This window comes from Balaenoptera ricei, chromosome 13 (assembly GCF_028023285.1).
Source record: "Balaenoptera ricei isolate mBalRic1 chromosome 13, mBalRic1.hap2, whole genome shotgun sequence".
NCBI classification, from domain to species: Eukaryota; Metazoa; Chordata; class Mammalia; order Artiodactyla; family Balaenopteridae; genus Balaenoptera; species Balaenoptera ricei.
In genome coordinates, this window is record NC_082651.1 from 45,207,798 (window position 1) to 45,234,945 (window position 27,148).

At 35.3% G+C, this 27,148-nt stretch overlaps 1 protein-coding gene across 6 annotated transcripts in view; it reads right to left on the reverse strand.

Moving 5' to 3' along the window:
* Positions 1-17,367, reverse strand: part of ETAA1 (ETAA1 activator of ATR kinase) — an 82,430-nt gene extending 65,063 nt beyond the window's left edge. For 3 of the 6 annotated variants that reach the window (XR_009506411.1, XR_009506409.1, XR_009506410.1), the window contains exons 1-6: positions 16,952-17,367; positions 15,743-15,871; positions 15,394-15,470; positions 12,182-12,294; positions 9,875-11,919; positions 4,257-4,411 (exon numbers count right to left, since the gene is read on the reverse strand). Coding sequence is in view for 3 of the 6 variants with exons in the window: in XM_059942583.1 (XP_059798566.1) it covers positions 4,284-4,411; positions 9,875-11,919; positions 12,182-12,294; positions 15,394-15,470; positions 15,743-15,871; positions 16,952-17,258 (2,799 nt within the window). In the remaining 3 variants the exon portion in view is untranslated. Of the gene's footprint in view, positions 1-1,314; positions 2,303-2,950; positions 3,167-4,007; positions 4,412-9,874; positions 11,920-12,181; positions 12,295-15,393; positions 15,471-15,742; positions 15,872-16,951 lie in introns of those variants that run through there. The other 3 variants (XM_059942583.1, XM_059942584.1, XM_059942582.1) reach the window with 3 other exon arrangements.
* Between the last annotated feature and the right edge of the window lie 9,781 nt (positions 17,368-27,148).

Below are 27,148 nucleotides of genomic sequence, written 5' to 3' on the forward strand. Positions count from 1 at the left end.
GATCCAGCAATCCCACTGCTGGGCATATACCCAGAGAAAACCATAATTCAAAAAGACACATGCGGGGCTTCCCTGGTGGCGCAGTGGTTGAGAATCTGCCTGCTAATGCAGGGGACACGGGTTCGCGCCCTGGTCTGGGAAGATTCCACATGCTGCGGAGCAACTAGGTCCGTGAGCCACAACTACTGAGCCTGCGCGTCTGGAGCCTGTGCTCCACAACAAGAGAGGCCACAATAGTGAGAGGCCCGCGCACCGCAATGAAGAGTGGCCCCCGCTTGCCGCAACTAGAGAAAGCCCTAGCACAGAAACGAAGACCCAACATAGCAATCAATCAATCAATCAATCAATCAATAAATCTTTAAAAAAAAAAAAAAGACACATGCACCCCGATGTTCACTGCAGCACTATTTATAATAGCTAGGTCATGGAAGCAATCTAAATGCCCATCGACAGATGAATGGATAAAGAAGATGTGGTACATATATACAATGGAATATTACTCAGCCATAAAAAGGAACGAAACTGAGTCATTTGTTGAGATGTGGATGGATCTAGAGACTGTCATACAGAGTGAATTAAGTCAGAAAGAGAAAAACAAATATTGTATATTAACGCATGTATGTGGAACCTAGAAAAATGGTACAGATGAACCGGTTTGCAGGGCAGAAGTTGAGACACAGATGTAGAGAATAAATGTATGGCCACCAAGGGGGGAAAACTGCGGTGGGGTGGGGATGGTGGTGTGCTGAATTGGGCGATTGGGATTGACATGTATACACTGATGTGTATAAAATTGATGGCTAATAAGAACCTGCAGTATAAAAAACACAAAGAAACAAAAGAAACAACTGATACTAAATTTTCTTTGGGTTATTTGTATGGAAATATGTTAATATAAATGTTTCAGACATTACATGAAATTTCTAAAAATCTTATATGTTCTGGTATAATGTTATAAGTCATAATTCTAGTTATTACTTTAAAATGTATATCCCAGAAATAACTATATTTCCTTGTCAATTGCATTATTATGAACTTGCATCAAGCCTTTAACCGTGGTCGTTTTTAAGTCTTTTGTCATTTACAGACAGTTCTGGGTGTACTCTGATGCTTTCGCAAAAATGTTCCTATAAAAGGGTTTCATCTTCAAGGAATTCATGGAAAAGACTCTGACAAGTACAGGTTTCTGGTAACTGACTATACTGCTGAACTGAATGAATAAGCATTTTCAGAACTCTGATGGAAAACTGATGAATTCATAAGAGTGCTAACAAAAGATCAAGATGAAAAAAAATTAATTACATGGGACTGAGTGACCTGATGAGGATGATTATAATTTTTGTGATTTTCTGTTTGAATAAAAAAAAAAAAAAAATTCCACAAGGACTCAGAGGCAAAAAATATACAAATCAATTTTCACTGCAAAGTAAAGGAGCTGTTACAGTGGTGGATTACTGGACTGAATGTCAATATTATGACATAGTATGAGTGTGTTTAGTGTTTGGTAATTGCAATCATTGTTGCTTTTGTTGTGGTCATCCATTTACAATGCTTGGTGTCAGTTTATTTAGCTCTTGTAAAAATACAGTGTGTGTGTGTGAAAAAAACAAAAAACAAAAAACAAAAACGGGCAACCCAACAGAAAAGTGTCTATACAAGCAACTCATAATTGAGGAAATTCAGATGGTATATAAACATATGAAAAAGGGCTCTATTTTGCTAGTAGTAGGGAAATTGCCAATTAAAACCAGAATAAGATGTTAGTACACAGCCAACAGATTGTCAAGCATTTTAAAGTGTGATGGAACTGTAAAAGGTGCACATTTATAGGAAACAGCTTGGCATTATCTAATGACATTAAGGATATGTACTTACTCTATGACACAGAGGTGTAAATACATGTCTGTCTGAGCCATCCCTCAGGATAGGCTGGCTGCAGTTTAATCCATGCCAGTGCAGGGATTTCCCTAAATAGTTCAGTTGCTGTATATATCCTGAACCCCAGTAATCTGACCATTGAAAGCCCACTTTTAACATTCACACGCTAATAACAAGCACTAATTTTGCAACTGAAAAGACATTTTAAATGTTCATTATACAAATTAGCAAAGCCTCAAGTGTAGATCAGAGATAATATAGCTGAACAGCCAGAGTGAGGCCTTTCCGAACAAATGCTAGCTCACTGTCCTTGCCGTGGGAATTCTCAGTTAGAACAACTTGTTGTCCTAGGTGTCAATTAAAATCAACCCACCGATGTTGGTCAAAAGGTACATACTTTCAGTTATGAATAAGTTCTGAGAATCTAAAAAAAAAAAAAAAGAAAAGGAATCAGGATAGAAAAGGCAACTGTGAAGAGCGTGTTCAGGCTCAGATTTGCTGGGCCACTCTTCCACCCCCATCCCTAAGTACTATAAGTCAGCCTTTAAAGAGAAAAGGGGTCACTTTAAAGAAAACTGTTAAGTAAATAGTAGCATAGGCTGTATTGAGAATATGACAAAATTATGGAAGCGATTTAAACAAAGAACTTTTAGAAATATTACTAGAATACATATACAACTGAATAACATATAAGGCATTATAGAATTGTCCAACAAAAGATATAAGACATAAGTACCACAATGATAAGAGAAAAGAAATCAATTCCAGTAAGGATGGTCGGGTACAATTGTCACAGCAACTGAAATTTATTGGCCTGAGTCTTAATGATTGGACAGAATAGGCTAAAGCCATTCTAGAGAGATCAAGTGGTAGGCAGGGGGGAGCTTAAGCAAAAGTAGAGATATCCAAAGAGTAGTAAGAACACAGTGAAGCCAGTTTGGAAAAAGATAAATAGATTCTCAGCTCTTCATTTTCTTACATAGAAAAACTATCTATATTTATTTAGATACTTTTTTATATATTCTTAGGCAAATAATAAACATTACCTAGAATGTGTTACTCCACTGTTTATATGAAAACACAATTTTCAAAATTATGTATCTCTATAGAGCAATACCTTAAAATGCATTTAATTACTTTGATATTATAATAGCTCTAAGATACCTGAATAGTGGTGAACACCCTCATAGGTGTTTCACATTTATAAGTTTCGTCAGGTCTCCTAAAGCCATTTGGGATAAATAAAGCGTTCTTACCGTCCTTATGCCCTCAGCTAAGATTTTTACTTCTGGCTTCGCAAATTCCAAACAAGCAAAAATTAAAAAGAGAGTAACAGAGAAGAACAAATTAGCAAAGTCAGTAAATTAATCAAGGGAAAATTACATAGTTATAGGAAAATTGAAAAAAGATTCTCATTTTTTATATCCTGGAATGGTTAATTCTTTAATACAAGAAACAATAAGCATTATTATCAGTCGCTTAATGTATTTTAGTTACTTTTTTTAAGTTTTATACTATAAAATAATTAATGCGCCCACAAACAAGTTATTTTAGGTACTAATTAATACTCTGAAGCAAATGGTACCATTTGCCTAGGTATCCACTAGAATGAAAGACATCATTCTAATCCTAGCACAGCTCCAACTTGCCTTCTGACTTTTGGAATAACAGTATTCATTTCTCACCTATACAGTGAAGAAGCCGGACCAGATGATATCTAAAGTTTCTGACAGTTCTAAATGTTACTGATGGTACACTACTTATATAGCTAATCCACATTCTTCTTTCAAAACTAAACTTCTTAAATCAGCATTTTCCCTAAAAATGGTGGGAAGTTTCCAAAATGTACTACATTTTAGAAAATTTTAAATTCACATCTATTACAAACTAGGAATTGAAAATAGTAATTTTCTTATGAAGTCCTTTATTTCCTACCAAACATGTTCCTAAGAATATGGAAGTATTAATTAAAATTCAGAAACGTATAAAAACCTTAAGGAACAGTTATTGAAAATAAAGCTATGAAGAAATAGTCTCTATTAGTAAGTTGAAGCTTTGTATTAGGAAAAGACTTATTACAATAAAAATTAAGTGGATTATCTATTTTTTGATGATCCTCTGCAATCACAGTATTTAAAAATAAAACTAGTTTCCTCTGTATGATTCTACTACATAATTGCTAACTTTCCTGAATTTCCAAAACTTACATGCAATTACTTTCACATACATCTCCAAGGAAAGGTTTCATTGACCATTGTAAACACTGATTTATTAAATAAAGTAGAAGTCCATGCTTTATAACTCAGCATTAAATTTCTCATAGAGAAATCAAGAAAAAATATTTCCTATCATAGATAGTTATCAACTGTCTTTGTTACCTCTGAAATAACATTTCATTAAAGAAATCAAGTTAAGTGGGAGCTGTCTTTCTTTACAGATGATGCCTGTGCTTTGGCCATTCTTCGAACCAGTGCTTCTTGTCTTTTTCTCTGAATTTCTTCAGGAGAATACTTTCTATTTTTCTCTTCTTCCTCTAAAAACAAAACCAAATATAGATATTAGCTTTACAGACTACATAGTTGTTCTGAATAAGTTTTAATTTTTACTTTTTTATTACCCAGATTTGCTACATTGGTTTCGTTATTAAACTATACTTCACTAAATATAAGACTACAAGTACAGATACAGTACAGTACAAGGCTCTAGGCCAAAATAAAATCAAGCACTGATCAATCTGTTTGATGCACTCTTTTCACAGTGAGATAAAATCCATTTGATTAAAACCTGTACATTTTGACTACCCAGCAAATAATTTTTGTAAACAATGACATCTAATTTATATAACCAATAAATGAATATATTTTAAAAACAAATTGGAATTTTAAATGTTATATAAATTGTAATAGAAAAGTAGTCAAAATATAATGCATTAAATTAGATACCAACACCTCAAAGAGTATATTTTTACTGTAAGATATCCTATGTTAATATTCCTACTCCTACTTTTTTTCCTCTATAGAACTCCAAGATTTTCATTTCAGCTATCCAGGAAAAATATTTTGGAGTAATAGAGTGAAATCTATCATGTCAATAAACATGTAACTCACTGTCAGATATTATATTTTTATTCGGAAGATATATTTTCTACAAACATTGGAAAACTATTTCAAGAAGCAGGGTATCTGAATAAAATTTTCAATATGAATGTCTTTTAATATATAAAATATGAATCATTCTGATATATTCTTATGCAACACACTTTAGTGTATACTTCAGATATATACAATATATATACAAAAATAAACAATGTTTTAAATTAGATAAATGAAAATGAGAAAGTTCTATTTTAATAACACATCCAATTCTGCCTCTACCAAAATTCTGAGTTCTAATAAAATTAATTCCACAGTTAAGTCACTCTGGGCTAAAATATTAGATTATCTATGTAATGCTATAAAAATCAAACTTTAAAATTAGCAAACCTATTTTCTCATTTAAATAATGTTTTAAAATCAAGCCCATCATCCTAATACATATTTAAGTGACCGTGTATTGGTAAAACTGTTTATGTTGTAAAATCTACCTTTCAGAGAAGTAAATAAGAATTTGCAGCACTGTCAGCAGAGAAATATTATTTACACTGACATCTAGACAGAGGTTCAGAATTTAGTTGTTATGACATTTCTCTTGTTAACTAAGGTATATATTTACTCAAAATATACCATCTGTCTCCCCTTCCTTCCTCAGTATAATCAGAAATGAGAGAAGGTGTTCAGGGTAAGAGACATATATCTCAAACTCCCTGGATGATTCTGTTGCCTTTTATTTTCTAAATCAATTATCTCACAGACTGTACCTATTTTTTCTTAGAGAATAATACTCAAATGTACTTTAAAATTTGCTTGACTAATTTATCTATTATTTTAGCCTGAAAGCTGAGAAACACAAGAAACTCAGAATACACACACACAATTTACATTCAGTTGACCATAAATTTGGAAGGAAAATAGGTTAATAATCCATGATGGCAGAAAAGAACATAGCTCCCTAAAACTGGCCTTACAGCTAGTTTTGTGATATTAATAAAGTCTCATTAGGCAAATTTGATTTCAACAGAGTCATTCATTTCTCCCATCAGCACTTCCTTTAACACAATCTGCAATAAAAACACATAGCAAGGTCTCAAACTATTGCGAGGTACAAAGCAAGAGTGGCTCTTTTTAATCTTAATCCCAAAGCAGGGGTCAGGAAACTTTTTTCTTCTGTAAAAGGCCAGAAAGTATGTTAACCTTTAAGAGGCATGTGATTTCTTGTTGCAACTGTTCAGTTCTGTCCTTGTAGCATGAAAACAGCAATGGACGATACATATAAGTAAATGATGTGGCTGTGTTCAAATAAAAGTTTGTTTATGGACAATGAAGTATGAATTCCATATAGTTTTCAAAAGTCATGAAGTATTATTCTTCTTTTGATTTTTTTCAACCACTTAAAATGTGAAAGTGGGACTTCCCTGGTGGTGCAGTGGTTAAGAATCCGCTTGCCAATGCAACGAACATGGGTTTGATCCCTGGTCCGGGAAGATCCCACATGCTGTGGAGCAACTAAGCCCGTGCGCCACAACTACCGAGACTACGCTCTAGAGCCTGCGAGCCCCAACTACTGAGCCCACGCGCCACAAGTACTGAAGCCCACGCGCCCTAGAGCCCGTGTGCCGCAACTACTGAGCCTGCGTCCTGCAACTACTGAAGCCCGCATGTCTAGAGCCCGTGCTCCGCAATAACAGAAGCCAATCGCAATGAGAAGCCCACGCACCGCAACTTAGAGTAGCCCCTGCTCGCCACAACTAGAGAAAGCCCGCTCGCAGCAATGAAGAACCAATGCGGCCAAAAATAAATAAACAAATAAAATGTGAAACTCATCTTAGTATGCTGGCTGTACAAAAACAGGCTATACAGGCTGGATTTGGACAGGCCACAGTTAGCCAAACCTAGCTTAAAGCAATGAGGTGGTTAGAAGGGTTTTGTTTCAAAGATATTTCCTGGAGAGCAGCTTGCTATACCAAAGTAAGAGGAAATAGAAACAACAGAAAATATCAACAACGTTAATATTAATTAGAATATCAGGCACTATCAATAAACTTAACAGAAAAATTGTAAAGTAAACTGAAAGGCAGATTATCCATCCATAAAAAAATGCAGATAAGACAGGAGTTTTGGAAAAACTCAAATATTCCAGAGAGATTTAGTTTTTAATGGAATTACAACTAGAAGTAAATAAATTCATGTTGGAAACATGCTTCAATTAATTACACTTATTTAAACATAAACTTAAATGTTTAGACTATTATAGTCTGACAACAATTTTAAAGCTTCAACGTTTCTAGTTTCGGTGACAATGTAGAGAAGTATTCATTGTCAGTGTTGATAAGAATATAAATTGATGCGATTGGGGGTACGATTTGGAGATATCCATCAAAATTTAATACATTCTGAACCTTACATAAATTTTCAGTAATTAACATACAATCACACAAGTGTGTGTAAATTTATGTAGAAGAATATTCACTGGAGGACTGTACTGTTGTTTATAATGCAAAAAACTGCAATCAAACTAAACCTCCATCAACAGAGAAACAGTTAAATAAATTATGGTACATCCATATAATGACATACTATGTAGTCACTCAAAGGACTAAAGCAAATCTATATGTACTAACAGGAAAAGATAGTTACAATGTATTAAGTGAAAGCAAAACCAAGTTGCCAGATAGTGTATACTATATAATTTCCCTGAGGAATGGTTGGAGGAAAGGAGAAATAGAGGACTTACCTTTTTACTTCAAATTAATCTATACTGTTTTCTTTATTTTTATAAAACTACATATTACTGTTACAATTTTTTTTAAAGGGAAGGATCACTTAAATAGGAAAGTTGTAGCAATAATGCCAACAAAAGCATCATCTAAACAGACAACAATCATGGTAAAAGAAACTAAAAACTCCCTTACCATAGTAGCATTGATCTCCATAATAGGTAAGAATCCTAATGTTTAGCCCCAAGTGAGGGAGACTGATTAAGGAAATCTATCATTACAAGCTAGCATAGTAAATGCTGTAACAGAAGTTAGCACTGGGTATTGGAGAAACCCAGAGAAAGCGAATCTTAATCACTCTGCGTGGTTAGAAATGCACTGGGTTTTAAAGGATAAACAGAAAAGAGCCAGCAGATTTGGCGTATGCATGTGGGGGCACTAGGTTTCTGGTGAAGAGCCCTGGGCATTAAGAAGCACATGCAGTTATGCCAGAAATATTCCCTTTTAAAAACTACTACAGCATCAGTGAATGACAGACTTTTCACATTATATTGCATGATGTTCATTCAAATATTTATTAAACATCTAACTGGCAGCTGCTGTGGTAGGCCTAGGTATTCACTGATGAGACAGACAGTTATCAATATTTGATTGCAAACTGTGACAAAAGAAATGAAGCAAATAAGAGAGATGACTGAAAATAACAAGGACAGCATTTATAGACTGTTGAAGGAAGGCTTCTGTGAGATAGTAATATCAATACTGAAACTGAGACCTAAGGATAAAAAAGCACCAAGTGGACTTCCCTAGTGGCGCAGTGGTTAAGAATCCACCTGCCAGTGCAGGGGACATGGGTTCAAGCCCTGATCCGGGAAGATCCCACATGCCACGGAGCAACTAAGCCCACGCACCACAACTACTGAGCCTGCGCTCTAGAGCCCGCAAGCCACAACTACTAAGCCCACACACCACAACTACTGACGCTCACGTGCCTAGAGCCCATGCTCTGCAACAAGAGAAGCCACCACAATGAGAAGCCCATGCTCCGCAACAAAAAGTAGCCCCTGCTCGCCGCAACTGGAGAAAGACCGCGTGCAACAATGAAGACCCAACCCAGCCACAAATAAATAAATAAATAAATTTATTTTAAAAAAAAAAAGCACCAGCCAAAGGAGGGGTGGGGGTCACATGCTGGGAAGCAGTGTTAGCTGGGCCTAGCAGTCAAAGCTCCTGAACTAGAAAAGAACCTATTCTGTTTGAGGAACTGAAATACAGCTGACATAGCTGAAGCCTAATAGGTAAGGCAAAAAAAGAGGACAGGAAGGTTAAGGAGAGATAATCCAGGGCCTTGTAGATCACAGGGTAAAGTCTGGATTTATTTGAAATAGGATGGACAGTGGCTGAAGGTTGTCTTTAAGCAGACAAATGCCATATTTGTTTTTATTTTTTTATCTTGTTTTAAAAGATGATTCTGCTGTTTGGAGACTAGAATTGACAGGGAACAGGTAAAAGAACTGTAGTAGTCCAGTCAGGAACCGTTGGCTTGGATAAGGGTGGTAGCAGGAGACAGTGAGAAAAGTGTACAGTTTTCAGATATATTTTTTGAGGTAGAAACAATGGAACTTGATAGAAAGGAGAACTGGGGAAAAGAACTGGAAAGAATCAAAGATCACAGGATGTACTGAGTAAGTAAATTACAATTCTAACCATCATAACTAACAGTTTTATATCAGATGGTATTCTAGCAAAGGCATTTAATTAGAATGCTCTAAATCTTCAAATATTGTTCACCTCAATATTCTGCTAAACACAGGAGTAAGATTATTCAAATTTTAAAACAATGAGATATTTAGTGAACACAAGGAATCTTCACACAATAATACAAGAATCGATAAGTAAAATTTTCCAGGAAATGATTCAGAAAACATTCAACACATACTTATCGAGTGCCTACTATACACTAGTCACTGTATTAAATGTTGGCAAAGAATTCGATGCAGTCTTTTAAAAACATAAATCACCCAGTGTTTGTATATTCCAGCATTTTTTTTTCCAGCATTATTTTTAAGAATCACTTTAAGACTTCTAGTTAAACATCATAGTTTTTAACTTGTATGTTATGCAAATTCAATACAACAAATAACTAGTTTGGTTACTTTTCAAAGAAAATTATTTCATACATACCTTTTGAAGTTTGTTTCAAAGATTCAGAAAATTTCACCAAAGACTGCTGTTGAAAAGCCTTCCCACATAATGGGTTGACAGTTTTATTTTTCTGCAAACCCTGTGTGATTTTGGTACCAGAAATACTTCCTGTTATACAATTGTTATTAAACTGAGAAAGAATCTGAGAATTTTTCATCTTTATAAACGTGTACTTAGAAAATCTCACTGTTCTGTTAAGGTCACTCTGAGCTTCATCTGTTACGGTGCTATGCGACAGATGTGGAGTACTCAATTTCTTCTTATTAGCAGCAATTTCTGTACTCACATGATCTGAACTCACATTCAAACTTGAATTTCCTGTAAGAACCGATTTGGAACTATTCACTTGTTTTGGAACATCAGTGTTATTCCAAGAGACATGCAGATTATTGATCTGACAATTTGAGTTCTTAGAATATATAGTCAAATTTGTCGTGGCACCTAAAAATCCGGGAGAATTTCCACAAATTTCCCTTTTCTCCATCTTCATTGATTTATTTATTTGTAAGCTATCTGTCAATGAAGATGTTTGCACTGAAACGCTGTTCAGATTCAAATGCTTTGATTGCACCAACTGACTTCCTTGTTTAGGTGTAGTAAACACATTTTTGGCTCCATGTTTAGAACTATTATTGATCCCAAGTACACTTTCTGATGTCTTGCTGTCCACTCTAATGTCTTGTTCCTGAGTTAGTCTTTCAATATCATCACATGCTTGGTATAATAAATCATCATCTACATCATCTGCTTCCCAGGTATTCTCTAAGTGATGACAGGCTTTAACAATTTCATTGGTAAATGATGTATCATTCCAATCATCAAAGAAAGAACTAAGCTTTGATGCATTAGTCTGATTTGGGTTACAAACACTGGTTTTATTGCCCAAAGTTGCAGAGCCTAAAGGCTCGACATTAGTAGGTGCCTTCAAAGACTGATTAAAAATGGACTTATTTTTTTGTTCATCAGAACATCCTGGGTTCAAAGTAGACTTTTTTTCAGAAGCATTTACATTAGAAGTAAATTTAATATGAGTATCTTCATTTACTTTTGCCAGATTAGATGCAACTGCACAGTCTTGAATTTTGTCTTGAACAACAATTGTATTAAAAGATTTCTCCAATTTATTTCCAGTGGATGATAATTTATTTTGTTTATCATTCGGCTTTGGTGAAAATCTGTATTTTGCAGCATCTGTTAATTCACTGTTCCATGTCTTTGAAGGAAGATGTTGTAAAATTTTTGAATCTCTTAACCTGGTATCTAGACTTGTATTCATTCCTGACTTACTTTTACCATTTTTACTGTTAAAGGTACAAATTTCCTTTTGATCAGTAATCTGGGCTGTTTCAGGGGCAGGGAAAAGTTCAGACATTTCAATATTTTGCATAACAAAAGGTTCATTATTTAGTAAGTTTTCCCAATCATCCTCAAAATCACTGGTAGTAAATGTATCAATGTGCTTATTAAAAGCTCCTGGTTCCTTAGTACAGGAAGTCACATGTGATTTTGTCATTCCAGGATTATCTACTTGACGAGAAAGTGATCCTTTGGTTTTATTTGGCAGTTTTTCAGTGACCAGAGTTTCATTAGTAATGATGTTCTCCTCTTTCAAAGCGTTTTTCTTTCCAAAGGTAGTATTACTGGTGTTCAAGAAAGCATCTGACAGATCTTGGCTTAACCGTCCACTACATTTCTGAGTAGAACCATCAAAAATGGCGATAAAGGCTGCTTCAGCGTTTTGGTCAAATGGCTTCTGACTGCTATTTTGATCATTTACTACAAATATCCTGTTTTCTTTCACTGGCTTCTTTATCATAGCATTATCGATTTCAGGAACTATATCATGTAGCAACTGCGTCTGTACACTATCTCTGTAATTATTTAAAGTCTCTGCTTCTGAAATCATCTGGATAAGATCATGATTTCTCTTGTTTTGCTCTTGAATCACATCTAGCTCTTCCATATTTTTATCAAATTGCTTAGCCAATTTCATAAGTTCCTCCTCCTGATTTTGTGATTTTAACCTATTAAACAAACATTTTAAAAATTACAACTAAGTAAAGTTCTAAAAGTCATAAATATTCAGTTGTTATTTAACATATTTTAATGTTAAAACTCAGAAGTTTTAACACATACTGATATTATAATTATTTTAAGTCAAAATTTTACATGTCAAAATTTAGGAAAATAATTTATAACCATTTTGACATATTCACAAAACCAAAACAGAATATTAAAAATATTTACTTCACTGAATGTTAGAAAAACTGCAAAGTTTGAACTTACTTTGCGCAGCTGAGTTTTGCTCTTGATTTTCCTTTTGCTACACTAGGAGTGCAAGGAATAGCAGTTGCACCAATCCACACGCCCAGCATGGAGTCTGTTGTTGGTTTCTCATCCTTTGGCAGAAGGGGGAAAAAAAGAGGTGTAAAAGTACCACAACCAACCAAACAAAAATCCACTTTAATTATGCTGAATTATTTTCTTAAAGCAATAATTTCTGGTAAGGTGATAGCTACTAAACAAACTCCAAAACAATGAGAAGATGGAGGACAGCACTAACAAGCTGCAAGAAGTGATCTATTTATGTTTCTGGGAATGAAAACACTCAGAATCGTGAATTCCTTATTTTCAAAAAAATTTTGTTTTTAAGAATTTAATTAATTAGGAAATGCATATTCAACAGTAAAAGCACATGTGTTTATCAAAAGAAAACCGAACAACTTATTTCAGTTGTCATAAGATATTCATAAAATAAACATTAGTATCAGAAATAAACCATGTAGCAGGAATCATTAGAATTTTGAATAAAGAGAGATACATATGGAGTATTTTCTGTATCACCTGATTCTCCAAATTTTCCCTATCCCCATTATAATGCTTATCTAAAGTTGGGACAATCCATGTTGACCTTAACTGACAACACTTAGGTAGAATTAAGACAACTTAGAATTAAATCAGGACCAAGTTAGAGATAAATGCAAGGTTAGAACTGATGCTGTGAATGAGGGATAAGAACAAAAAGTAAGTAGAGAAAGCAGGTAAAGAAGTTTAACAGTATTAAGGCTAGAAAAAAGCCATTTTAGTCCTGGATCTTTCTGCTATACCCTTCAGTCACTTGATCATGCATAAAATTAGAGAATAAATTGTGTATTAGTTACAAACCAAACCAATAAATTAAACAAGTTAATCATTTTCTACTCTATTTTTATAGTACCTAGAATGAGCATAAACAAGCAACTATCACACAAATTAATCTTATCACTAGATTATAGATTACTTGAAGGCAAGGACTATTCCTGATAGTTCAGCATCTAGCAAAATGCTGAGCATAAAGATGCCAGTTCATGTTTATTCACTAGAAAGTTAGGTGAAAAGATACCTACAACTTGGTACTTCAAAATCCTCAATCAACAAGCAGTTTTCTTAGATGTCCAGTTGAACCTAGTAGATTTTAGCTTTGCAAAATACCCAAGGAAAGCAATAATTTTGATTTTAGACGCAATACATATTTTCCCTTTTGTTTCAACAATCTTGAATTTAGGGAAAAATAACATTCTTAATGATTTAATTATGGATTTTTTTTTTGGTCCATTTACCAAGTAATTTTAAATTCATTCCATTTTTAGAATATAAAAGTATGATAACTTTATACATCTAGTTATATATATACATGGGTCCTATATATTTTTTATAGTATTTGTAAATGTTATATTTTTAAAATTTCCTCATCAATACTTACATAATTACAATAATTACAAGCCAGGTACTGTAAAAGGTATCTAAGCACATATCCTAGAGTATACTGTGCAGAGTTGTAAAAATGATGGAAAAATATACACCATCTTCAAAGAACAACATTATACAAAAAGTATCCCTGAAGAAAGCAAAATGACTGACCAATTAAAAGTACAAATTTTAAAAAATGTCATCTCTGGAACTATTAAGGTGACTTAAATAATTATTTGAGGAGGGTAACTCACCTAAAAATAAACAACATGAATATGTCATTCTGAGAAAATGACAAGTTCTTAAGAAGACCTTGATATTACCAAAGATTTATGTGCTTTAAAAGTGCTCAGGTGAAAATGGTAATATTTAAAAGCAACTAATTTCACTGTACTTTTTCTTATACACAAGTTACCACTTGCATACTGTTGCCATTTCTTTATGTGAGCTATTATTTCCAGCCCACTTAGGTAAAGAGTCCAATAATTTACTCAACTCTCTTTTTATCACTATTGAGGCTGGCCAGCCCAAACACATTTTATAATGCTTCTTTCATGTGAAACCCACAATTAATGAAGATCTATTGTTAACTTGTGAAGCAAGTAGTGTATGGTATAAAGGCTATTTAACTAATGAACTGTATGTAAAATGCATTTCTATGACATGTCAAACATGGAATGTAGAGCTAGTAGCAACAGAGTTGTTTTGACTGTGTTAGTTGTAATTCTGGATGTTTTATAGTTGCTAAGAAAAACTTTATTTCCTGTCTCCTCCACCTGGATGATGGTGATCCTTGCAACCACAGTTTGGGCCAGTGTCATCTCTTGTTTATGGTCAACATATAGTCACTATCCAAGAGCATTTCAAGGAAAAATACTAAACTTCCTATGGAGAAGACACTAAGCAAAAACTGGATGTTTTCTGGATTTAAATGTTGCTAAATAAGAAAAAGAGAAAGGAAAGAGGTCCAGAACAGAGGTTGACCTAAACTTATACTTCTCTTACACTCAAGCATTACAACAGCTGAAATAAAGAAGAAATTTTTGAATACAGTTCTTTTATAGCAAATCATTTAACTATCATAATTAACTTTAACCTAGCATTTGTAGTGCTCTGTAGTTTACATAGAATTTTTATCCAATTCAGTCATCATAATAATCCAAGAAAGAGAGCAATACAAGTAATAATTCTATTTTAATGGCTGAATGAACTAAAGTTCTGAGAGTTTAAGTGACTTGCTTAGGGTCATCCAGCATAGGAGGCAGACTGAGAACTAACTCCAAATCCAATGTTTTTTCCATTTTTATGTTTCTTGATGATATTATAAGCCAACAAGCATTAATAAAAGCAGTTTCAATGAGGAAAATGTGTGCTACAGACAGGAAAAAAAAATACCCATCACAAAAAACTTAGAAGTTTAAACTTTTATTGTCTGATTCTACTCTTTTAGTAACTTGAAAAATGATACCATATATTGTTAAATAACATTAAAAACAAAATAAACACAAAGCTCTAGTTAAAAATCATCATTCTAAAAAAGTATATATATATATGCTTAGGAAAATATATATTACCAATTTTAAATTATGGTCCTTTTTTCAAAACATGCATTCCAGTGGTAGAAAAGGTAAAAATAATCTTTGCTGCTCTGTTTTTAGAAAAGAGAATTGAATAAGATGAAATATTTTTCACATAAATGAACTATTAAAAAAAAACTTAGTGGCATATTTTCACTGTTTTAAAATAAACTATAAAATACTGATATTTACCTGAGGAGCAATACGCTTAACAATATGTGAGATTTCATCACTATCTGTGGTGTAAATCTGCTTTTTTCTTCCTTTACCTAAAGAAACAAAGACATTTCTATAAATTAAAAACAAAAAACTAATTTTTAAAAATAGTGGTCACGTCTTAGAACACAATTTTAATTAGCATGGCTTAGATCACTATGCATTCTGACATTACACGCATATCACAGCAACATGATCACTTAATATTCTCGAAAAACATTTGCTGTATAAAAGTTCCTGATGTGGATACCCGACTGAGATTCTACAGTTAAATCCTAATCATTAATCAAATATTCATCCAGATAAAAATGTTTTAACAACTTACCTAACTGTTTTGTCATTGGAGAATTCTGATCCCAAAAGATATCATTCTGTCCATCTGGATCATTAGGAGAACTGAAGGTAGATGACAATAAATCCATTTGCAGCATTCTCTTTGGTGTTTCATACATTTCTACATAAAAAAAGATTAAAATAACAATTGTTGCATTTTAAAGCATTACTTTACTTCATAATACCCCGATGTTAAATACCAGCTTAGACTAAATTTTTTTTAGAGTCCAATTATAAATTTCTTTCCCAGAGATGATTATATTACTTTAGCCACAATTGAAATGTTTCACATAAAATCCCTGTAGTACTTCATAAGTTTGACATTGTAAATAGCAAGTATTTTAAGACAATCTAATAGCTCTATAAATGTACAATACTGTATAACTTAGTCATTCCATTCATTACCCCTGGAACTAGGAGGTTTTGGGAACCACCTGTAATTTACAGACACATTTCAAAAATCAAAAGCATTTCAACAGAAACTTCAGAAAAAGTCTATGTTTAGCTTCCTTTTGCCAACTCTATCCAACTACACTAATTACTTTAAAAAGCTTCAGTGAGCCATTTCTTGGTTAAGTTTTGCCTAGTATCACTTTTTGTTTTTGTTTATTCTGCAACTGCTTTGTCAAACTAAAAACAAGGTAAAAAAAGCTGTATTTTAAGAACATGCTCTAGGAAAGAGCTCTTATATGAGTTTCAATTCCTACCAGGATTTATTAGAAAAAAATTGAACACCAAAAAGTGATCATAATGAAATACTCAGGGGCCCTGGGTTTCCTACTATGAGGGACATTATACAAAGGAACTTCCGGTTTATTCATAACGAGTTGAGACATCACCAAGGCTTTGAGGATAGAGATAGCTATATATTCCACATGGCCCCTTCTCTAAGTCAGATCAGGGCAAGAAGATTAAGGGGAAATAATTGCCGTAGGAATAAGCAGAAGGCACAAGATATTATATCTCCTCGCTCTGCCACTGTTGATGCCTGGAGGAGAGCCTACAAATTAGCCTTCCTCCCTCCAACAGGTAAACCCCCCAATCTATTCCTGTGGCAGGAGCGACAAGTGGGTTGTCACGCCTAGCGGGGCAGTGCTCACACTCGGGGATGAAAGCCCTGGGGGAGTGGTGTCGCGTTAAGTTTGGACTCACGAGGGAGAAGCCCAGGGAAAGAAAACACAACTTCAGACTCCACTCCCACCTGCACCCGGGGTTTCCCGGTCACGAGCTGGCTTCTGAAGCTGCGGCACCGAAGCCCAGGGAGGCCCCGCTGCCCACGTCTCACCCTCGGGGTTACTTTTACTGCACGAAGCGGCTACTGGAGGCTGCTCTTGCTGCGGCAGGGGCCGGGGAGGCCTCTCTCCAGCCCCACAGGGCCCTGAACCGCGGGCCGACCTCAGCCGCCTCTTCCCCGTTTCGACCACCGAGCTGCATTCCTCAGTCGCCGCCGCTTTGCGCGGCGTGTTCTTCAGGCCAGGGCTGTCCCCATATTTCCTTCGCCGACTCATTGCGTAGGACGCCCTCCACCAGCCGCTTCTCTTTTCACATTTTGCAACGGGAGGAGTAGAGCAACGGAACTACAACCGAGACCCCACACCAACGGCCGCCGCCATTTTGGCCGGTGGGACGCTCGTAAGAGGCGGGTTCTGATTGGCTGCGTCCGGACGAGGGGCGGGGCGGCCAGGGTGCGAGCGGGCGCTTCGGAAGCCCGCATCGCGAACCTGCTCTACTCTGCTCGGATTCGTCAGGATAGGAACTGGTTGCTAAGGGACAGCCGTCTGGCCACCATAGCTGAGAGTGAGAGCATGCGATGTGGAAAGAATCCACTGGCATCTCTGTATTGAGTTTACTCGGATTCAGGTTCTTGTGGGGTTTAATATTTCGAAGAAGAGGAAATACAAGGTATAGATTAGGAAGGAAGGCATGAAACTTCTTTCATGGAGGATATGTGCATAGAAAATCAAAACATGTAGGAAAAGCTATTAAATTCATAAATTAACAGAGTTGCTGATATGAAGTCAATATTCGAAGATCAATCATGTTTCAATAGATTAATAATAAATGTAACATTGACTTTTAAAAAAAATATGATTTATAGTAGCATACAAGGTATCAATTAACTAGGAATAGATTTAACCAGATTGCAACACCCCTACAGAGAGAATTATGAAATATTTTTGAAAGAAATTGAAGACCTGATAAATGGAGAATTATACTATGTTCATAGGTTGCAAGACTCAATATTGTTACGATGTTCTTCCCAAATTTATCTATAGATTCAATGCAAGTCCATTCAAAATGGCAGTAGGTGTGTGTATCTATGTGTGTAATATGGCAAGTTTATTTTAAAATGAACATGGAAATGCAAAAGGCTAAAAATATCCAAGGAACTCTTGAAGATCTCCTGAAAAACAATAAAGTTGGATCTCTACCAGTTAGTTAAGACAGTGTGGCATAAATTGTCTTCATTACAGAAAATGAATTTTAAATGGAACAAAAAGTCACCAACTATAAAGAAAATAATTATAAATGTGGCTACATTAAATTCATAACTTAAGAACTTCTGTCTGTCCAAAGACATTAAAGAGAATGAAAGGCAAGGCACAAATTGGGAGAAGATATTTACAATATGCAAAATTAAGGGCCCATATATAAAATATATGAAGAACAGATGTAAATCACTGAGGAAATGATTGACCACTGTTAAGAAAAATGGGTCAGATATAATGCTTTAGCAGTCCCTGCGAAAGAAAATCAAAGTGATCAATAAACTTGTCTAAAGTTTGTTTGCTCAAAACTTGCTCAACCTCATTTGTAATGAGGAAAATGAAAATTAAAACCACAATATGATACTCTTTTACACCCATCAGAATAGCTAAAATTAAAAAGACTGACAATAGGGGTGGGTATCAAGTAAGTAAAACAGTGATGAAACCACAGCCACAGCTAACACACAGCCAGAGGCCCCAATCAATGGGAACTGTCACGGAACTGCTGGTGAGGGTATGACTTGGTCCAACAATTTGGAAAACGGGTTTTGATTAAGCAGTTCCATTCCTAGGGCTATAACCAATGGAAATTCATGGACTTGTGCATCAAGATACATTTTATAAAAATGGTTTTAGCAGGTAAATTCAAAATTACCCTAAACTGGAAGCCAACCCAATACCCTTCAGCAGTAGAGTGGGTAAATATATTGAGCTATATTTGCTCAACAAAAGCCTACAAAGTAATGAAAATGAGAAACTACAGCTCCTTTCAACAAGGAAAAAAATCTCATAAACATAAACTTGAGCAAAAGAAGCCAGACTCCCCTACTCCTTCCTCTGCAAGAATACTATATAACTCCATTTACATAAATTCCAATAGGCAAAATTAAACTATATTGTATAGGGATGTAAGCTTAAGTGATAAAATTATAAAGAACAATCAAGAAAGTGATTACCACAAAAGTCAGGATAATGGTTACTTTGGGGAAGGGAGAAGAGGCGATGATTAGAAGCCAAGAGGGAGGGGAAGTATCTGATGTGTTGGTTTTGTTCATTGTCTTGTTTTAGTTGCTGGTTTTGTGATAATTTATTGAGCTGAACATGTCATTTTGTTTACTTTCCTGTATACATGTTATATTTATCAATAAAAATGTTCTAAAATTTTAATGTAAGGAAAAATCTTTGTTTCTACTGAAGAACTGATTTATATTGCTTTTTTGTAATTTACTCTGTTTTTATTCTTTAGTCTGGCTGACAGGAATCCTAGACCTAAATTTGAGGTTCTAGCAATTATGTAAAACATCGTGATCAAATAATTATTTTCTTTTTCCTCAGCACTTGACTTTCTACTAATATTTCTCTTGCCATTGTTGCAGGAGAAGACGGCGGGAGAGAAAGGTCATGTCCCAGGTCTCAAGCAATGAGATTGAGATGGGCCCTGGGATGGACCACCAACTGAGGGTCCTTTGCAAAGGAAAACATTCAAGAGCCAAAGTAAAGTGAAAGCAAGTTTATTTAGAGAGATACACATTCCATAGGCAGAATGCAGACCATCTCAGAAAGTGAGAGTGCCCCAAGGTGTGGAGGTAGTTAGTTTTTATGGGCTAGGTAATTTCACAGGCTAATGAATGGGAAGAATATTCTAACTATTTTGGGGAAGGAGCAGGGATTTCCAGGAATTGGGCCACAGCCCACTTTTTGGCCTTTTATGGTCGGCCTTGGAACTGTCATGGCACCTGTCATGGTGATGGTGGGTGTGTCCTTTAGCTAATGTATTTCAATGAGGTTCAAGGTCTACTGGAAGTCAGATCTTCCGCCACCTTGGGCCTAGTTGGGTCTAACCAGTTTTTGTAGTATCTTATGTCATTCTTTTAATGGTTGTGCCCTATCCCCTTCCTTCCTGTCTGATTGTTTTTAATCTACATATTTTAAAACCATTATTTGGTTTTATACATTTATAACTGGATATGACTGCTTGGGAGGTCACATCTCTTAAAATTCAAATTAACTTCTCGAGCCTCTAATTGTCTAAATTAATAGGAATACTGTAATTTTTCTCTGGGATCTCTCCTACCTCTCAACTGACCAAGAATTCCAGAAGCAGAATAAAAAACCTCAAACGTCTACTACAACACTTTCTTAAATAAATGGCATCATAGCTATCTAAGACCGAATTTATCCTAAAAACGTCTAACTCACACTTATAAAATAGTTAAAGAGTTTGAAGAATTTAATAATGCTTATAGGAGTAATAACCGTGTAGTAATCCTTTAAAGCATATTAATATTGCAAATAAAATAGCAATGAATAATTTCCCCTAACTGTCCAAATTCTATAGTGCCCAGGTAACCCTTGTAAAAAGGAACAACTCGAGCTCAAAAAACAGACATGTGTTGTTACCTTAGCACCCCCAGGATGGCTGTAATCTGTAATCATTATGTGGTAGGAAACTATCATAAGTTTTAGTTTTAAAGTTACTGAATTCACACAATCTGTTACAGTTCTAAACATAGTTCAAATTAAATGTGCTTCCTGAATATAACTCCTGAAATGAATACAGTACACTTAACTTCTGGATAAAATGTTTTAATAAACAAAAGATAAGCCCTGTAGACATCTGAATGCAATATGATTCAAAATGCCAAAATAAAGTTTCTAGGCATTTGAATAACATGTACATATAAGTAAGTTTTAGTACAACTAAAAACTTTTTAATAAACCAGAGTTAAACTCTGACTTGTTTTACCTGCAGAAATTATCCATAAGTTTAACAGTGATTATTAAGCAAAAATTTGAGACATTGAGAGCCTTTCTAAGGAGCTTTTTGGGGAGTGATTGCCTTGTCACTTATATTATAATGATATTATCTTCTGGATCAATGGCCAATTGTAAGAGGTCTTTGTTTCAAGAAAAAAATAATTAAAATCATAATGTCCTATTACGTAGCACACTTTGTGCACAGAGCTCTACCCCAGCTCCAAATCTATCAGGATACAATTGACAGAGTCTGAATAGGCAACAAAATGACTAGAGAATTTTTTTAATAGTGTTGTTACTGTGTTTCTTAAATATACCCCAGAATGCACTTGGGCCCATTTTTCCTCAGCCCTGACCTACTGGCAACTTTTTAAAATTAATTAACTAACTAGTGAATTTTTTCATTGAAGTATAGTTGATTTACAATGTGTTAGTTTCAGTTTTTAGATTCTTTTCCATTATAGGTTATCACAAGATATTGAATATAGCTCCCTGTGCTATACAGTAGTTCCTTGCTGCTGGCAATTGTAATTAAAATCACCTACCATGTCTATCCCTCTTCTGGGGGAGCTACTCCATGGAGACCCCTTGCTGCCCAGGTGAACCCTGATTGGAGTAGAGATGGGCTCTTGACTTTGGGAGCCAATCCATAGGTTGACTCTCCACCTCTGACTGTTACAAAAAGATACACTGAGACAATCATATTTCCTCTTGGAGGTTTGAAGTAAGAATTTGCTAGAGGGCCCTGCGCAAAAACATGGAGGGTGGGGGGGGGGCAGAAACTCTGAGGAAACCTTCAAATAGTGGAACCAAAAGAAGCAGTGTCAGGATCATTGGGATGAATATTTGTAGATTTCAGATACTGGAAACTGAACAACCATTCAGCTCCAGGGTCCCTAAGACCAGGTGCTATTGTAATTCCAATCATTTCCTTTTTTTTTTCAATGAGAGCCCTTACAGTAAACTTCCTTTCCTTGAGCTAGCTAATGCCAGTAAGTCTGTCTTCCTTATAGCCACAAAAGCTGAACTAAAACAAAGCTTTGGCTTAAGGGTTATGGTCTAATTGTTTCTCAATTTTTACTAGAAGGCACAAATTGGAAACAGAGAAATACCCACTGCAGAATGCTTTTATTTTAATTGCTGTTTGCAAAGCGTGATACCAAAACCATTCTTAAGGACAAGAAGGTTACTATGAACTTTGGCAAAATCATGCTTAATTATAAATGATTTGAGCAGTTTTTTAAAAATAATAAGTTAAAGGAATATTATTTCAAAAAGTTCAAAATAGAATGTAACAGAATCCCATTGAAAGATGGAGTTGGGAGCTAAAATATTTTAGTGATTCATTTGAACCTGAGACAAATTATAGTGGGCACCAGCTGTTGTTTCAAATCATTTTTTAAAAACTTTTCTTGGCTCACTATTTTATTTTATTTTATTATTATTATTTTTTTTACAGCTCACTATTTTATAAATACCTAAAAGTTTAGAAACTATGGACCATATTTGTTTGTCTTTCCAGCCCGTTCTCCAGAATAACCTGTTTTATGTTTCCTCAATTTCCTCACCTCTCAACCTGCCAGTATGTTTTCCTTGCTGGCCTCAAACTTTGGATCAGTCATGCCACTAGCTTTCTTAGCTCCTACCCCTGAGTTATTGAGTTTGTTGGAGAGGTTCCCAACTGTGCCACCATGAACCTGTGGTCACCAGGAGCTTTCAATGTCACATGATAAAGTGACAAATCTCATTGATTAGGAGAATGCATGCTTCCCCACTCCAAAATAGAGATTCCAAATTTCTACCACTTTCTATGAAAGAATAGATACCATAAGAGAAATGGAGGGTTTAATTACTAACAATGGGCTTATGATAAATCTTACATAAAATTTTACAATGGAATAAATAAGATTTACAACGTTCTAGCAATCACTCTACGGTACTCAACATACTTCCTGAAATCTTCACCACAATCAAGATAATACACATAACCATCACCCCCCAAAATTTCCTGTGCTCCTTTGTATTACTTTTGTTTGTAATATATGTTTATATAATTTACCTGTGATTAATGGTTGTGTTTAACAATCAGCTCACAAAATTCCTAAAAATTTAATAGCTAGGATGAGTTGGCTATAGCATACCACTGATTTTCTTAGGTCTCATGCTCTTTTCTCCAGTTTAAGTAACCTCATTTCCTTCAGCATTTCCTCATCTTACCTATTTTTCAAACCTTTCATCAATTTTAAGCCTCCCAATTCAGTGATTGCACTCAGAATTGGACTCAGAGAGTCCTACACTAGATATAGGTTACAGGTTTAAAAATGAAGCCAAGCTGTAAATGTTACAGGAAAAGAAAGCCTGGGGCAACTTACTAAGGCTGAGAAATCAGAAAGTTGCTGGGAAAGGGAGCTTCACTGGAGGAAGGGACCCTTTCTAACTGAGTGACAATCGGGAGTTCAGTCTGGGGATGTTGTTAGGAGAAAGCAGAGCAAGTTACTCAGATTCTGGAGTGGGGCATATATTTTGCACACTGTGGTTTCCGCAGGCACCACTTAGCAGTGCCACTAAGTGAATTCAACCCCACTGATCATTTCAGGCACCAACCCGCATTGGGCCTGTATCTACCCAGGAATAATGTCTGTGGGTGTCATGGAGTTAATTTAAAAAAATATTTTTTTCTACTGCTTTAAGTGAAACCTTGGGGGAAAAAAATCTGAACAGCCCCAAAATGTCTTATTCAAAGTTAATAACTTTCTTTTCCCTGGCTGTAATGGAATTCGGTCATCATCCACATGTCTTTGCGGTTATGAACACCAGGAAGATGGCCTGATTTTAAAGACTGCCCTTGACTCTTCTTCAAGCAACAGGATTCACATCATTCACTCTGCCACCATAATTTTAAAACACTCTTAAACTGTATCTGAGACTATTACAAATTTCTTTATTTACTGTAAAAATAAAGTCTTCTTAATATTTTTACTACTGTTAATAGTGTTTTAGTTAGCCTAGCCAAATGCATGCTTAGGGGTGCTTGAAGTGTCCTACATGCAAATGTTTCCTTTTGTGAATGGTTATTTATACAGAATCTTCTGGTCAGAGCCGAAAATGGCTTTTGATTGTTTAGGAATGAAATTACAGCATTGAAAACATATTAAAGTTATAAATAACATTTTAGATCAGTTTGAATGTAAAAGGATAGACAAGAAGGTAGTTAAATTGCAAAGTCTATATTACAAAACTAACTCTACTCATGTCGATTCAGTTCCCAGGGTAAGAAATTTTTCCTTTCAACAGGGTTTTTCCTGTCTTTCAGACTTCTGGAAAAAATGATTGGTATATTTCATATGAATGTGGCTTTGGTCTAGTATCAATAATCCGGGTAACAGTGTTGGGGAAAAGTGGGCCCTGGAGGTTGTCATCTCATTGGCAAGAAACATATGGAACACACAGGTACATTTATTCTGCTGTTGAACTATTTTTTTAAGGCTGTTACCATGGCTTCTAAGTGCAGCAACAGGCAGGCCCTTTTACCTGCTACTCTTGGCATTTCCAAACCCTCACTGTCCTCTAAATGCTCATTATTTAAAATGTAGTATGTGGAAGAGCAACCGGGGTATCACCAGGGAGCTTGTTAGAAATGCAGAATCTGTCCCAGACTTGCTGAATCAGAATCTGCATGGTTACAAGATCCCCAGGTCATTCATGATCACGAGAAAGTTTGAGAGGTGACTCTCTGCACCTAGTAATTTCCCTAGTAATTTTGGTCCACAATGATTAATGTCTCTTCTCTAAATTCCCACCTTACCTTCAGTTTATTCTATATAATTTCTGTGTCTCACTAATTATTGGACATAGGCAAATCTCATTTCCCTGACAAAATTGTGACCTTCTAGACCAGGGGAAATCCTGTAAAAGGTCACATGGTAAATATTTTAGGCTTTGTAGGCCGTATACTATCTTAGTTGTATATTCTTTTGGGACTTGTTTACTCTTTGAAAACCATTCTAGGTAGAGAGCCCTGCAAAAACAAGCCCCAGGCTGTATTTGGTCCATAGGCAGCAGCTTGCCCACCCCTGTCCTAGATGGCAGAGCCAGAATTGTATCCTGGGCTCTTGGTACGGTGCTAACTCTTATGGAGTTTTGCAATCAGTCTCTATTATTCAGCGATTTGTTAAAGTTATTTCATATTCCTGTCTGCCTCATGTTCTAAAACATTTTGAGGTAAGGTTTAGGAAAAGTTATGAAAAATTATCCTAATATCAATAAAAAGATATATTTCATACTTTAGAAAGAAGCTATTAATAAGAATAGGAGATTTGAAATAAACTTTTTTATTTGAAAAACCTACTTTTTCTTTTCTTATTGATGTCAAGACATAAAAAGTAAACCATGAGTCCTCACTTGGCAAAAGAATATAATCATAATCTATAATTTTTCATTAAGACCATACTGGTAAAGAAATGTGGTCATTTATTCCAGCCCAATACAAGTAGCTATCAATAGCAGAAAAGAATAAATGTAATATGCCATGGTAGTTAGTTTAAACATTTTTATGGCAATATCTATTTTGTGACTTGACCACAGTATTATTCTTTAGTCTCTTAAGTGTTAGATTTCAACTTGATATCACTATGAGCCACCCCTTGTGTTTAAGGTATAATCCATAGGGGTTAGTTCCTTGATTGCATTAATATTTAAGAATTAAAACTGTATTAGCAAGAGAGGAATGAGAAAACATTCCAGGAAAAGCAGCAACATCACACATATATTACACACACGCGCGCACACACGCATGTTTACTTGTGTTACTGCTCTAGGCAATGTCGGGAGAGATGGTTTTTCTGTTTAGGCTGATGTTTTCTGGATTTTTTCTTGACCCTTATAAGAAAACCAGTAATAAGTTTATTTTAAGACCAGAAAACCAGATGTTTTCCTGGTGGTAAAGGCCAAAAAATATTACTCTTATATAGCCCATAGATTGTTTCTTTCATTCAAATCAGAAGAACTAGCCTGTGTTTGAAGATCTTAATTGAATTATGACTACACAGAACATATTTAAAGTTGTGAAAACATTTGCTATTAATATGATAAATAATTTTTCTTAATATAATGTTCATCTACAGAGAAAGAGATTGTATAATTTTCAAGATATAAAAGTGGATTATTTGTGTTGATATCTTTTTAAGCTTAGGGTTCACTTGATACAGTCACAAGAAGAAAGCCTTCAATTTACACATGCTTTAAGAATAGCTAACAGCTAATCTACAAATAATCAGTTAAGACACCTTTATTTATGTCTAGTTCTCCACAATATTTTTTTTAATGTTTCCTTGGAAAGTTTTCCAAATTTTACTTTATCTTTTCTCTTCTCTGGAGTTATATTTAATAATCTAAGAATACTGCTGTAAAATGAGCATGGTTGACTTCACATCTCAGAAACGTTAGATAATCTTGATCTTTTTGAGGGACTTCCCCTTTTACAGGTATCCCCTGGGTGTTGTAGGAGGGAAAACTTGTGCTTTTCCAGTGTGACATGGAGAAAGTTGCTTGTGACTGTCAGGACTAGATCTCCACAGGAAGTCAGGTGGGGTGGGGGGGAATCACTCATTCAAGTTGAGAAAGTAGTAGTAGGATGATGTAGTAGTAGGATGATGTAGTAGTAGCTAGTGGGATTCAGTGAAGGTGATCTCAGAGGTCAAAGGTCATACCCACACATTCTAATTACTACTGAAATTGTGTTTGGAAAATTTCGTTCTTCCCCTTTACCCATGCACATGAAAGTGTAGGGCCCCTGGAGAGGTGCAGACTTGCAAGCTGTGCAGACTTGATCTAGTAAGGTGGAGAAGAACAGAGCAGAGGCTGGTTTTGTGCTGCTGCCATCTTGGACCCACTGCAGTCAGGGCAGAGACACAACTTGCCTCTGTTTCTGCTTACACACAGAACATGTCCTTCTAAATGTAGAGGGACCGTTTAATTTAACACTCAAACTACGACACCTCTGATAGTGAAAAGGGATACTATGAACAATTTCAGCTGAAAACAGGAGTATACTAAGGATATTTGGTTAATGGATTAATGACGAATGTTGAAGAATGAATGGACACCGTCCACGTTTTTATTAATGGGTCTCAAAAGCCCTGCATCTCCAGACT